The sequence below is a fragment of the Macrotis lagotis genome, chromosome 7 (assembly GCF_037893015.1).
Source record: "Macrotis lagotis isolate mMagLag1 chromosome 7, bilby.v1.9.chrom.fasta, whole genome shotgun sequence".
NCBI classification, from domain to species: Eukaryota; Metazoa; Chordata; class Mammalia; order Peramelemorphia; family Peramelidae; genus Macrotis; species Macrotis lagotis.
Window position 1 is genome coordinate 143,836,294 of NC_133664.1, and position 14,547 is coordinate 143,850,840.

At 35.0% G+C, this 14,547-nt stretch overlaps 1 protein-coding gene across 4 annotated transcripts in view; it reads right to left on the reverse strand.

The window, feature by feature from the left end:
- Nucleotides 1–14,547, reverse strand: part of LOC141493044 (uncharacterized) — an 89,051-nt gene that overhangs the window by 70,953 nt on the left and 3,551 nt on the right. For 3 of the 4 annotated variants that reach the window (XM_074193884.1, XM_074193887.1, XM_074193886.1), the window contains exons 2-3: nt 8,306–8,395; nt 2,564–2,671 (exon numbers count right to left, since the gene is read on the reverse strand). In XM_074193884.1, coding sequence (XP_074049985.1) covers nt 2,564–2,671; nt 8,306–8,395 — 198 coding nt within the window. The remainder of the gene's footprint in view (nt 1–2,563; nt 2,672–8,305; nt 8,396–14,547) is intronic. The other variant, XM_074193885.1, reaches the window with a different exon arrangement.

A 14,547-nucleotide genomic window follows, 5' to 3' on the forward strand; every position in this document is an offset into this window, starting at 1 on the left:
CAAGGACTAATATTGAAGATACAGTTTACCTCCAGAGAAGGCATGAAGTATACCAATACAAATTGATAAAAAATAATGCTTGCCCTCAAGGATTTGACATTCTACTGAATACTTGGCTAAAGTAGAACCTTTAAGCCCAACAATCACAAATGAGAACAGAATGAAAAAGAGTTACTCCAGTAAAAAGGGGAAATGTAGATACTGTGACACAATGCTAACAACAGACCTTGGTGGTGACTACATGAATGGCAACAGCAGCTTTGGGAGTTCTCAGCCCATAGAATGGAAGAGTGTTGGACAAATGGTCAGAAAGATATTCATTACAAGAGACATATTGCTGACTCAGGGTCCAGGATTCATTTGCTTTGCCCATATATAATTCTAGGCCACAATTTCAGGGCGAGGAGGAGCAATAGAACTCTAAGATTGGCAGACACAAGCTAACAAGAGGTCTGATCACAGTTCCCAAATGGAAAAGAGAGTATCTGGTCACTTCCCAAGGGAACAAAGACCCTGATCTCAGTTCCAAAGCAAAAAGAACCGCTAGAGCTTGTGATCTCAGGAGAACAGAAGCCTGAGTTCCAAGTGCAAAAAGAGCAATAGCACTTGCAGCTGTAGGGAAGCATAGTTCCAGGGTAGAACAGAATGTCTCTAGTGGCCCCCAGTGGAGTAGGTACCTTGGTCTCAGTTCTAAGGCAGAAAGGAACACTAGAAAGAGGGAGAAAATAACTGTTCACAGTTCTAGGGCCAAGAAGAGCATTAGCACCTGTGACCACAGGGGAACAATATCCGTTCTTAGGGAAAGACAAGAACACAGGTCAGGAAAACAGTGAGCACATCTCTCCTTAGATCATACTATCTTGGAAGCAATGAAAACTTAAAGATCCCCCCTCAAAATTAGTTCTAAAAACAGTCATAGACAAAAACTTGAAATTTGGGACACAATTTCCTTTCCACCCAGGATGTAGAGCCCAGCTTTAATATAAAATTAGCAGTCAAGAAAATGGCTGGCAAAATGAGCAAGTAGCAGAACAAATGAAGCTAACCACAAAAAGTTACTATGTTGACAAGGGAGATCAAGGCACAAACTTAGAAGACAATAATGTCAAAATAGCTACAAGTAAATTCTCAAAAAAAAATGGAATGGACACAGGCCCAAAAGAATTCTTGTAAGAACTCAAAAAGGATTTCCAAAAATATAATAAGAGAAGAGGAAAAATTAAGAAAAAAGAAATGAGTAATGCAGTAAAATTATGAAAAGAGAGTCAAAAGCCTGGTAAAAGAGGCACAAATAAACACTGAAGAAAATAACACCTTAAAAAGAGACCAAATGTTTAAAAGAGACAGAAAAACACACTGAAAACAAGAACTCATTAAAAAGTAGAATTGGCTGGGTGGGAAAAAATGCCACAAAAATGCACTGAGGAAATGAATTCCTTAAAAAGAAGAATTGGTCAAATGGAAAAAAGAGGGACAATAATTCAGTGAAAAAAATTCCTAAAAAATTAGTATTGGGTAAGTGGAAATTAATGACTCATCAAACAGTTTTCAGATGAAGTCATATAAAAATGCTTTAAATCACTATTGATTGGACAAATGCAAATTGAAATGATTCTGGGGTACTGCCTCAGACTTATTAGATTGGCTAATGGAAGAAAAGGAAAATGAAAAATATTGGAGATGTGCAAAAAATGGGACATTAATGCACTATTGGTGGAATTGTGAAGTTATCCAATCATTTTGAAAAACAATTTGGAAATATGTCCAAAGAGCTATCATTATTCAATATCATTATTAAGTCTGCAACCCCAAAAGATCATAATAGAAGGAAAAGGGCCTACATATTTATAATATACTATGCTATTATATATAATACTAAACTATATTTAAACAGCTCTTTTTGTGGTGGCAAAGAATTGGAAATTGAGGGGATGTCCATCAGTTAGGGAATGGTTGAACAAGTGGTATATGATTGTGATGTAATACTTATGTGCTAAGAAGTGGATGCTTTCATGAAAACCTATGAAGAGTAATATGAATTGATGCAAAGTGAAACAAGCAGAACCAGGAGAACATTGTACACAGTAACAGCAATAATGTAGGATAGATACCTGTAAATGACTTAGTTATTCTCAGCAATACAATTATCCAAGACAATTCTGAAGTTTTTGTGATAAAAAATGCTATTCAACTCCAGAGAAGACTCTGACTGCAGATCAAAGGATACTTTTAAAACTTTATTTTTGTGGGAGGTCGGGGGATGATTTAATCTGAGTTTTCTTTTGCAGTGTGACTAATATGAAAATGTTTTGCATGACTTCACATGTTTAATCTATATCAAACTGCATGCCTTATCAAGGGAATGGGGTAAGAATGGGGAATTTGGAATGCACAAATTTTTAAATCAATATTTTAAAAATTCTTTTTAATGTAATAGAAAAAATAAAAATTTTCAAAATCTCTTGCCTCCACCTGGTCATTTTCTGAATATGTTGAATAGCAAACTTAAGTTACTTTTATTTTTATGGAAAATATAAACACAATATATATATGACAGTTTTACCTTAGGTATTGCTGCAGTCTCTGCTGCAAATGTTAATTGTTCTGTTGCCTTCTTATGTAGATTCAGGTTTTGATAAGCTACTGCTAAGTGATAATAAGTTTCAAATAGCTGAAAGATAGAAACAACTTCAAATTAATTGAAATATTCTTCTTTAGGCCACAAACAACTTTGGGCTAATCTTTTTTCTTTTCAAAATAAACAAAAATATGAACTATATCATTTGTAATTTCACCTATGTCACTGTGACTTATAACAGTTTCACTGTAAGGTCTTCAACTGTTAACCTATAAATTTGCAATCTGAAAACCAAAGTACCTTGCCTAGAAAAAGGCACAAGATATGCCCCTCATTCTTTATGCCTATTATAATTGCAAGATCTATTTCAGGGATACAATATTAATGTAGGCTAACTTATAAAAATGAATTTGAGTTGGAATGTCCAATATATGGGCATCTAGATGGCACAATGAATGGACCTATAGGCCTGGAATCAAGAAGATAATTCTTCCTCAGTTTAAATCTGGACTTAGACACTTGCTATCTGTATAACCTTTGGCAAGTCACTTAACCCTGTTTACCTCAGTTTCCTCATGTATACAATGAGCTGGAAAAGGGAATGACAAACCATTTTAGTGTCTTTGTTGTTAAAAAAATAACTAAATGGGGTGAACAAAGAGTCAGACACAACTGAATAGACTAAACAACAACAACAAGCCAGTAAATACTTTTAAACATAATTAAACAACCAACAAACAATTCCAATGACGAACAATAACAGATAATCTACATTATGACTATTAATCTTAAGGAAGCTGTAGAAACTTCCAAAATAATAACCCAAACAATCAAGATATGGAATAATAACCTGAATCAACAGTAATGGTTAAATTAATGAAAAACTTTATTAGCAATATTGATAAATTAAATTTTATATTTGGTTTATATTCCATATTTAAAAGAGAAACTTCTTTACATTTTAAAGAATTAACTTTTTAGGACATCTAGATAGAGGATAGAGCACTGGCCCTGGAATCAGGAGGGCCTGAGTTCAAATCCGACTTTAGACACTTAATAATTACCAAACTGAGTGAACCTGAGCAAGTTGCTTAACCCCACTGCCTTGCAAAAACCAAAAAAAAAATTTGAACCAACTGGTTAATACCAACTGAATATCATAGTCTCATATCTACAAGTCTGGGATATATTAATTTACTGATTCTTGAATTCAAGATTCCTGATGTTCTGCCTATACCAAAGACTAGAAAAAATAGCTTCCTACTTCCTTTCCTCAGTCAAAAGTGTAAATAGTCTCCATAATGACTTGTATTTAACATTTACAATTGTGCTGTGAGGTGTAGTCACTAACAAGTTCCTTCCAGAGTTCATATCTGACTTAAAACAAGTATGCAGCTGTCTTTCCTTGGACAAGTCATATAACCTCAGAGGGCTGTAAAGATCAAATGAGATATTTGTCAATTTGGAGTTGCTGGTATGCAGTAGTAGGTAGATGCTCTATAAATGTTTATTCTCTCCCTTCCTCCTTCCATTGAAATTCAAAAATATTTTCTCAGTCCTCTTCTACTTGAGCTTGTCACTATTAATCTCACTCTTCTCATATCTCTATGATCCCTTCCCTTTTTCCTTTTTTTAGTTTCTTCTTTCCCAAACTCCTTAATTTTGGTTATTTCCTATCACTTCTCAACCCTCTACCTTTTCCTTTCTATACTTTAAAATACAGTTGTTCAAAATTAAACTAATATTTCATTATTTCTCCTTTATTTCTTCTCTCAAAATTTCAACTCACTTTCCAAATATTTTCCTTCCTTTCATGATCTTACTCCTTCAGGCTCAAACTATGGAGTCATCCTTGGTTCCTTTAGCATTGGTCACAAAGTTCTATTATCTTCTCCAAATTCATATATGGTGCCACTCAACAATTAATTTATATAATGAATACCAAGATTTGAAATCAGGAAAAACTGAGATTAAATCTCTGACTTCAGTTACATACTAGTTGTGTAACTTAGGGGCAAATCATTTAATCTCTCAGTTCTGATTTTCTCATTGTAAAATAAATATTAATAATAGCATTTACTTGATGTAATTGTCATAAGTGTCAAATGAGCTAATATATCTAAAGTGCTTTGCAAACATTAAGTACTATATGAATTCTAGCTACATATATGCATATAATATATATGTATTTATGTATACACATAGATATACATATATAGAGGGAAGGGAGGGAGAATGGCACCTCACAAGGTATTTTGGATTAAAGAAAATAATGATTATACCTTTTTTTTAATCATGGTCCTATTTCAAGCCTTAATTCTTTATGTCAAGAAAAGGGAAGATTTAAGAAAATATCACATCTTAACTTTAGATTTTTCTGAATATTGATAATTTTGACCTGTAAATTGAGTATGAAACTCATATTCTGTTCATTTCTACAATTATCCTAATTACTTATGGAGGAGCAAACCATGCTAATTTTAGAAGCACTCAAATTGTATTGGTCACAGCTGTTTGTCATTTATTCAGAAATTCAGGTAGTTATAAGTGGAATAGTTCTTTGATGAACTTATTTCTTCCTTTCAAAGATATATAAGAGGAAGAACTAATGCATTATAAAGTACTTGAATGCGTACGTCAAGAGTCTCTTCTGAATCTTCCCCACTCAAATGATGCATCTTGTCAATCTCCAACTGCAATAGTCTCCTGGGGTTTTATTCCTTACACTGTCATCCCAAGTACTCTATAGGCTCAGTTGTGATGATCCTGAGGAATTTGTGCTTATGGTATGTGATAGATATTCAACAATTTTGGGGAAACTACTGCCTGATAGTAAAGCAAATCTACACAGGAAACTATCATAGATCCAAGGTACAAAAAAAAAGTGATGTCAAATAGACTGGGCTCAACTAATTAAAAAATCCAACCTTCAAAATGTGTTTTCCAGACTACTGCTTATTTCCTTTATGTCGTCAATACCTATTTATTAAATATTTGTGTATGTCCAGAACAATGTTTAATACTGGCTCCTTGAGGCTGTGACACTTATAAGTAGGATAAGAACTATTTAAAACTTAATAATATATATGACAAGTTTTATAAGACCAAGGTCAAACTACAGAAATTTAGAAGTAATAATTCTTCCCTTGATAATATAAGGGTGATCACTTGGTAAACTCAGCCTATCTCATGGTCACAGTCCAAGCTCGTAGTCACTTGCAATTGGTCCCTGTTATGTGATTAACATTAAAAGATAATTTTGTTCTTGTAAGTTTATTAAAATCACAGTTTAATAAATAAAAGGCTATTCTAAAGCTATCAGCGTTTTAAACAGTTATTGAAGAAGGCAATACTGATTTTGCTTTTTTTTCTCTAATAGGTTCTAAACTTGTTTAATAAATTATGAGAATTCTGTGCTTACTAAGGTATTCTATATATGTAGATTAACCTATTGAGTCTTGTAAATTATGCCCCATAAAGATGAGAACAAGAATGATTAAGATTGTTTCATCAATGAATCAATAAAAATAAGTGCCGATTACATAAAGCACCATGTAAAGGCACTATGTAAAGCACTGGGAATACAAAAAAAGGGCAAAAGACAGTCCCTGCCCTCAAGAATCTAGCTGTTTAATGGGGGGGGGGGTCCCACCATGCAAACAAACACAAACAAATCAAACCATAGATAGTGTAAATAAAATAATTTCCAGAAGGAAAGTTCTAGAATTAAAGGGAATTGGGAGGGGCTTCCTATAAAAGATGGGATGTTAGTTTATGTATTAGGCAGTAAGTTTTATGTAGCTAATTATGTAGTAGGGAGTAAGATTATGTGATAGGGAGTAAGGTTTAAGACTTGGAAAGGTAAGAAGGAAGTGACTAGGTTATGAAGGATTATGAATGCCCAAAACAGGATTTTGAGTCTAAAGACAATAGGCAACCAATGGAATTTACTCAGTGGGGTGGGAAAGGAGGGATGGAGGATAGGGTTATGTAGTTTGACCTTTGATTTAGGAAAATAACTTTGGTGGCTGAACATAGGATGGATTTGAGTGGGAGGAAAATTTAGGCAAGCAGACCCATAAGAAGGCTTTAACAATAGTACAGGTATGAGGGGATAAGGACCTTTACTAGAATGATGGCAATGTCAGAGAAAGGAGCTATTGAAACTAGATTTTTATTTTATTTTTAAGGGGTTTTTTTGCAAGGCAAATGGGGTTAAGTGGCTTGCCCAAGGCCACACAGCTAGGTAATTATTAAGTGTCTGAGACCGGATTTGAACCCAGGTACTCCAGACTCTAAGGCCAGTGCTTTATCCACTGCGCCACCTAGCCACCCCTTGAAACTAGATTTTTTAACCTTATATTTCCAATCAAAAATGAGTTTCTCAAATCTCTAATTGGAGCTTGTAAGTTTTACATTATCCTCTGCCCTCCTCAAGCACTGAGCATCTCCAACTATAAATCTGAAGGCAGACTCTGTGTGAATTGGTCTGGTTCCCCTCTAATTGCATCTACAAGTTTGCTTTCACAGTTGTGTCAACAACTAGACAAAGACATTCTGAGAAGGCAGGAAACTGGTCTGGTTAACTCTATATGAGATAAATAAATTCTTACACTCAGGACATTTTGGAAAGGAAGACATCCCAATGTTTTCTATGTCTATATCATTCCTCATAACAACATAAAATATCAAGTCAAAATAGGAGACAGTAATCCTGCTGCTATTTGGATCTTTGTCAGTTCTGACATAGAACAGACCTTACGGATGAGTAAGAGAATCATAAAGTAATCAATGACACCTTTATGTACTAATATGTAACCTGACTGGTTGGCCACTAGAATTTTATGACTCTATGTGATTTCTATAAATCCTTTTCCTCATTAAGCTCTTGGTGGATATCTTTAATGATGTCATTCACCTCTAGGTTTCCAGGTAAGATCTGAGAAAATATAACTTTGTGTATAAACTAAATTATAGTTATTTCATTTTAGCCTAAAATAAGGTTAACAGAGCATATTCAAGAAATGTCACACAGGTGAAATGAACAAGTCTTTGGTAACAGCTTGGATATGGGAGAGGGGATGTGTGCGGTCAGAGATGGTGAGGAGTGAAGGATGACTCTTTGATTATAAACTTGAGGGCCTGGGTAGATGGGGTTGCCCTCTACAGTACTTGGGAGGGTAAGGAAGGGGATGGTTTAAGGAGAAAGATGATGAGACTAGTTTTAGATATGTAGAGTTTAAGATGTCTATGGGATATCCAGTTTGAAATATCTGAGAAGCATTTGATGTGAAATTGAAGGGCAGAAGAGACTGGGGCAGGATAACTATAACTGAAAATCTGTGGCATAGGGATAGTAATCAAATCCCTGAGAGCTTCATAGTGTCAATATGATGCAATTATTTTATTTAAATCTTTTTTGACTTTTTGCAAGGCAATGGGGTTAAGTGACTTGCCCAAGGTCACACAGCTAGGTAATCATTAAGTGTCTGAGGTCATATTTGAACTCAGGCCCTCCTGATTCCAGAGCTGGTTCTGCAATCACTTTAAAAGGTTGAATAACCACCAATAAAAATGCCTTTTCATTTTATTCAATTAATTTTACTGAGTAGACAGAGAAGCCCTATAATGTATCAAAAATATAGAATATATCTCAGAGGAAAGTGTGATAAATTTTTATACAGTAATTCAACAGCACTCTTGGTGGATAGAAGGATTAAAAATTACCAGTTGAGCATAAGGGAGATCATTTTCAAACATTCTGAGAGTTTTACATTTGTTCACAATTTTTAACAGTTCAGTGTAGTGTTCAATAGCCTAAAAAAAAGAAAAAAGAGTTTAATTTTAAAAAATTGATTTCTAGATTTTTAAAACTATTACTCTCATAGTTGAAATGGTCATGCCTGATAAAATTTTAGGTTCAATTGAAGAATACCTAATTCCTGGGAAGTTCTATTCAAAGTACCTGCTATATTTTTTAAAATTATAAATTTTGATCCCCAAAACCTTGCAAGATATGTTGGAGCTTATAGGTTAGATTTTAAGGACCATGCCTTAAACTCAAATCATTCTGACACTCAACCTCAGGCTCATTTGGTCACAGTTCTGAGATAATGACTTATTGAATATAAATAGCAATTGATTCTGTTTTGGGTAGAAGGTCTCCTGGGAGAGTCTTTCCCTTCTATTTTTTTAACTAGGTAAAAGAGGGGTTTTTTTGTCTCATTTCTTACCTAGCTCTTAATCACTGAATGGGCATTGCATCTTCATTTAGGTTGTCTCCAAGTTATCCTAGATCTCTAGCTTGACATTGGACCCAGATGACTTTGGAGAAGTGAGAATGCACCCTGTCTAACTTAAACCCAATTCATTTCATAACTTTCCTGATGAAGGGATTCTCTTTAGGGATTCTCTCTTCCCCCCCTACTCCCCCAATGCTTCCTCAAACCATTCCTAGACTAACTTGTATAGTTCAGATCAGCTGCTCTGGAGGACCAGAGAAGCTGAAAAGTTAAATGGGAAGGAAGTTTAAGTATCTTGTGGAATCCCTCAAGACTCCATGGAAGGAGAGTCCATTGCCTAAATACTAATGAAGGTAGGAAGTAAACCCTTATAGACTTGTTTTGTGGTGTTTAAATGAAAACAAGATACACTGGATAATCCAAGAAACACTGGCTTCCCCAACCACTTGAAAAGAGTTTTTGTTAATCAAGGGTGAGGCTATAATAACCATGGTGAAGCTATGATAGAAGTTTTCAAAGTATTTTGATTCTGGGTGTGAAAGCACTATTGTTAGGCTTTCAGCTAAGACTCCAGGATACTAATTTGGTAGTTTATGTCTGGCATCATCTCTGGAAAGAAGCAAATCTGCAAGAAACTAGTTCGTAGAGAAAAACACATAATATCTTCCAGAATGCATGTTAGAGGCAGCAGCGCAGAAGACAGCCTACAGGAGTGTTGCCTCTAAAGGAATAATCCTTTTAAGAAAGAGCTAACCTCTAGTCCTGTACCCTTCCCTCAGACCCTGTTATGATAATACCATAAGTCATATGAAGATGGAACAAGTCCTTGAAGCAGGGCAGGGGAGGTAATATCCATCCATCAGAAAGAGGAAAGGTCTCCATAATTTCTTGGTCAGGATCATCTCTGGTTTCACAACTCAAGTCCTTTCCCTTGTTGATGGCTCAATCCAGGCTAGTACTAATACCTAACCTAATCTAGACTATTTGGTCCACTGTAAGAGGAAGGAACAGATCTTGAACTCTATGAGTTCTTTCCTATGTAAATGTGGTTTAGTCATCCAGGCAGGTCTGACTTCTGGTGACAGTTCATAGCTAGGCCCTTCTTTATCCCACAGTATCTCTCAAAGTCTGTGGTTTCCATGACTTTATCTATCCATCTCATACTCTGATCTTCCCGTTTCCTTTTTCCTTCAATATTTTCTAGCATCAGTCTTTTCCAATGAGTTCGGTCTTCTCATTATGTAGCCAAAGTATTTAAGCTTCAACTTCACCATTTGACCTTCCAGTGAATAGACTGAGTTAATCTCTTTAAATATTGATGGATTTGATCTCCTTATTGTCTAAGGGTCTCTCAAAAGTCTTCAACAAGCACCACAATTCAAAAGCATCAGTTCTGCATTGCTCATCTTATAGTCCAATTCACATAGTCATAAACTACTACTGGGAAAAAATCACAGATTTGCCTATATAGACTTTTGTTGGAAGGTGATGTGTCTGCTTTTTAATATGCCATCCAGTTTTGTCTTGGTTTTTCTTCCAAGGAGCAAGTGTCTTTAATTTCATGGCTGTAGTCACCATTCTCAGTGATCTTTGAGACCAAGAATAGAAAATCTGACTCTGCTTCCATTTTTTCTCTCTATATATGCCAGGAAGTGATGGAATCAATTGCCAAGATTTTAGTTTTTTTAACATTAAACTTCAAGCCAGCTTTTACACTCTCCTCTTTCAACATCAAGAGGCTTCTTAATTCTTCATTTTTCTGCCATCAGAGTGGAATCATCTGCATAACAGAGATTGCTGCTATTTCTCCTGGCAACCTTAATTCTGCCTTTTGACTCATTCAGTCTTGCATTTTTCAAGATGTACTCTGCATATAAATGAAATAAATAAGGTGACAATATACATTCCTGTCTTACTCCTTTTCCAATCTTGAACAAAATCAGTTTTTTCTAAGCTCAGTTATAATTATAGCTGCTTGGCTTGCATTCAGGGTGCTCAGGAGACAAAATAATCCCATCTCTTTGAGGACTTGCCACATTTTGTTGTGATCCACACACAGTCAAATGCTTTAGCATTGTCGATGAAAAAAAGTAGATTTTTTTTCCCCCTGGAACTCTCTAGCTTTCACCATAATCCAGCAAATGTTGGCAACTTATTCTCTAGTTCCCCTGTCTCTTCAAAAATCATCTCTCTTCTCTAATTCTCAGTTCACATATCTGCTGAAGCAGAATATTAAAGCATAACTTTGCTGGCATATGAAATGAGTATCATTGTTTGTTTATATGAACATTTCTTGGCATTGCCCTTCTTTCGGTTTGAGATGTAAATTGATCTTTTTCAATCCAGTGGTCAATGTTGAGTTTTCCAAATTGGTGGGCACATTGGGTGTAGTATTTTAACAGTATCATCTTCAGGATCTTAAATAGCTTAGCAGAAATTCCATCATTGCACTAACCTTATTGTTAGCAATGCTTCCTAAGGCTCACTTGATTTCATTCTCTGGGATAACTGGCTCTAAATCAGTAACCACATCATCATGGTTATCAGTAATGTTAAAATATTTCTTGTATATAGTTTTTTGGTGTGTTCTTGCCATCTCTTTTTAATCTCTTCTTCTGTAAGTCCCTATCATTTTTGTCTTTTTTCCCCCCCTGACCTATTTTTGCATGAAGCATTCCCTTGATATTTCTAATTTTCTTGAAGAAATCTCATCCTTCCCATTCTATTGTTCTGTTCTATTTCTTTGTTTTGGTCATTTAAGAAAGCATTTAAGGAAATTCTCATTGTTGTTCTCTGGAATTCTGCATTCAGTTGGGCATAACTTTATCTTTTTCTTTCTTTCTTTCCTTAGCTATTTATAAAACCTTACCAGACAACTATTTTGCTTTCTTGTTTTTCTTTTTCTTTGAATGTTTTTGATGTCATTGTACAATATTATAAACTTCTGCCATAGTTCTTCCAGCATGCTAACTATCAAATCAAGGCTTCCCTTCAGTATTGACCCAGAATCTCATTAGTACTGTAGCTAGTAGCTATCATCTACTCTTCTCCTGTGATGTATTAGACACTTTTTGACCTGGGATGGGAGCTCCTCTTCCAATGTCATCTTTTTTATCACTTTAATACTGTCCATGGGGTTTTCTAGGAAAAGATCCTGGAGTGGTTTGACATTTTCTTCTTCAGTGAATCACCTTTTGTCAGAATTCTCCACTATGACCTGTCCATCTTGGGTATCCTTGCATGGCATAGCTCATAGTTTCACTGAGCTAGGAAAGTCCCTCTGCCATTACAAGGCAGTGATCCAGAAGGAGATAAAAACAGTTCTATTTTTAAATATAATGTGAGCTGGTATGCTTATAAATCAGAATAGGTAGTTATTCTTGAAGGAGTATCCGATACTAAAGTTCTTCAGTTCTACCAGTTGGAGGGAAATGAAAATATAAAAGTGCCCAAATTATACCTGAGTCCTTCTTGTCAGGAGGAGACCACTAACACAAAAGTTGTAGGAATAATTAGTAATTAGTAATTCTTGCCCTTACTCTAGTATTCTCTAAACTAATTGGAGCTTAATTTTTTTTCAATTCATTTGTCTTTAAATCAAGGAAAAAAGGCCTTGTGGAATAGAAACCCAACCTCCTCTCAAATTACTGCAATAATACTGTATTTCCTTTCAAGGTAGATGCAAATATTTATACCTGATATTCACTGTGGATATTTCAGGCTGAAAAGGAGGGAGAAATAAAGGTTAGTAGGGAAGGATAAAATAAAGTATTGGTCTTGAAATTGAGTCTGAGGGAGTTTTTAGTAGGGAGAATGGCAAACACACAAAGGAATTGGTGTAATGAACTTAAACTTCATTGATGAGCTCCTAATAGCTTTTAAACATCTTAAATTTAATAAAAAATAAAAAATTAAAATTCAGAGCAATTATATGATAATATTTTCCACTTTCTTATTTTCCTATTTCACAGAATCTCGGAGTTAGAAGGAATATCAAATGCCATCTCATCTCAAAATCAAAACTGAACAAAAATCCCTATGACCTATCTTAGTCATCTAAGTTCTATGTGAATTAAAGAAATCAAAATCAAAATCACCCCCAAAATATTTAAGGGCCTAGTATATATTGGGTATTTTACTAGGTACTAAGGATACAGACACATAAAAAATGAAGAGCTAACATTGTAATGGAGGAGAAAACAAGTACCTATTTAAATGTATATAGACCATAAAGATAATATTAATAAATACAAAGTTGTTTGTGAGGGAGGGGAGTAGTTTTAAGAGGGATCAGGAAGGCATCCTGAGAAATTACACTTAAGCAGCATCTTAAAGGAAGAAAGAAATTTCATAGACAAAGTTGAGGAGGGTAAGCATTCCAGACATGAAGGACAGTCAGTGCAAAGAGAGGGAAACAGAAGATGGAATATCAAGGTGAGACATAGAAAGAGAAGGCCTACTTCTCTCTACTGCAGGGTAGAGGAGGGGGAGCAATGCATAAAGAGTCTAGAAAGAGAGGTTGGAACTAGGTTGTGAAGGACTTTAAAAGCTAAGCAGAGTTTATGTTGGCACTAGAGTTTATTGAATAGGATCATGAAATTACCAAATCTATACTTGAATTCTCAGACTGTACTAAAGAGAAATTCATCAACTAAGGCAATCCATTCAGGGCCCGAAGATCATATGGAAAATTTCCCAGAAACACTAGTTAATGGGCCACAAATTGCTAACAATGACCTAGACTACTAACAACACTTGCCAGCCTGACCCAGAAGAGGTAGTAACAAGATGTTAATGCTGGTGACAAGAAGAGTATATAGTGCTTTACATATTGTAATATTTAATAAATATTGGTTTGAAATGGAAAGGGTATTTGGATTTGTAGACAGGAGAAACCTGAGTTCAGATCCCACTTTTTACATTCACTAATTGTGTGAACAAAGACAAGTCACTTACTCTCCCTGGACTTCAGTTTCTTCTCTGTAAAACTAGAGTAATGATATCTTTAGCATTTACCTTATAGTGGTGTTATGTGAATCAATGAGATAATGAATTTAAAATACTTTGTAAATCTTAAAGTGATATATTAATGTCAATTAATTGACTGCAACCATCATTTACAATCATTCTCAAGCAAAACTGCTGAAACCATCTGGGATAAAATTCCAAAGTCATACATGTAATACATACATCTAATAGTTAAATCTGATGGGTGTGTCCCTAGATGATTAGGTTACTCTGACATGGTAGCAGGTCTTTATCTTTACTCAGGAAGGGGGAATTACTTGTTATGAATGACTATATTGAAAAAAAAAGTATTTTTTTCTTTAATATAACTCTGTCTTGTTTTCCTTGAAGTCCTACCCAGTGCTTCACTATGTATGGAATGGATACTGAATTCTTGACAATTATGATAGTAGAACATAATATCTGAAATGTTCTACTAAGATGAAAAGATTTTGAATGTTGATCCAGAGAAAGACAGTCAGTCAGTTCAGGACAAGTTTAATTAATCAGAAATGTCCATGACCAGGTTGGTTATAGGTGATTCATCTTTCTGCCACATCAAGTCATGTAGTCCTCTAAAGTGCAGAGGGTTTAAGATCTATGTCTAAGGAGGGAAATGCCCATTCTGGTAAAAAAAAAAAGTGACTTTGTACAGTATAGAAATAAAATGAAATAGTGCCTACTACTAAATTCCTGAAGGAGGAACTTGAGTACAGTTAT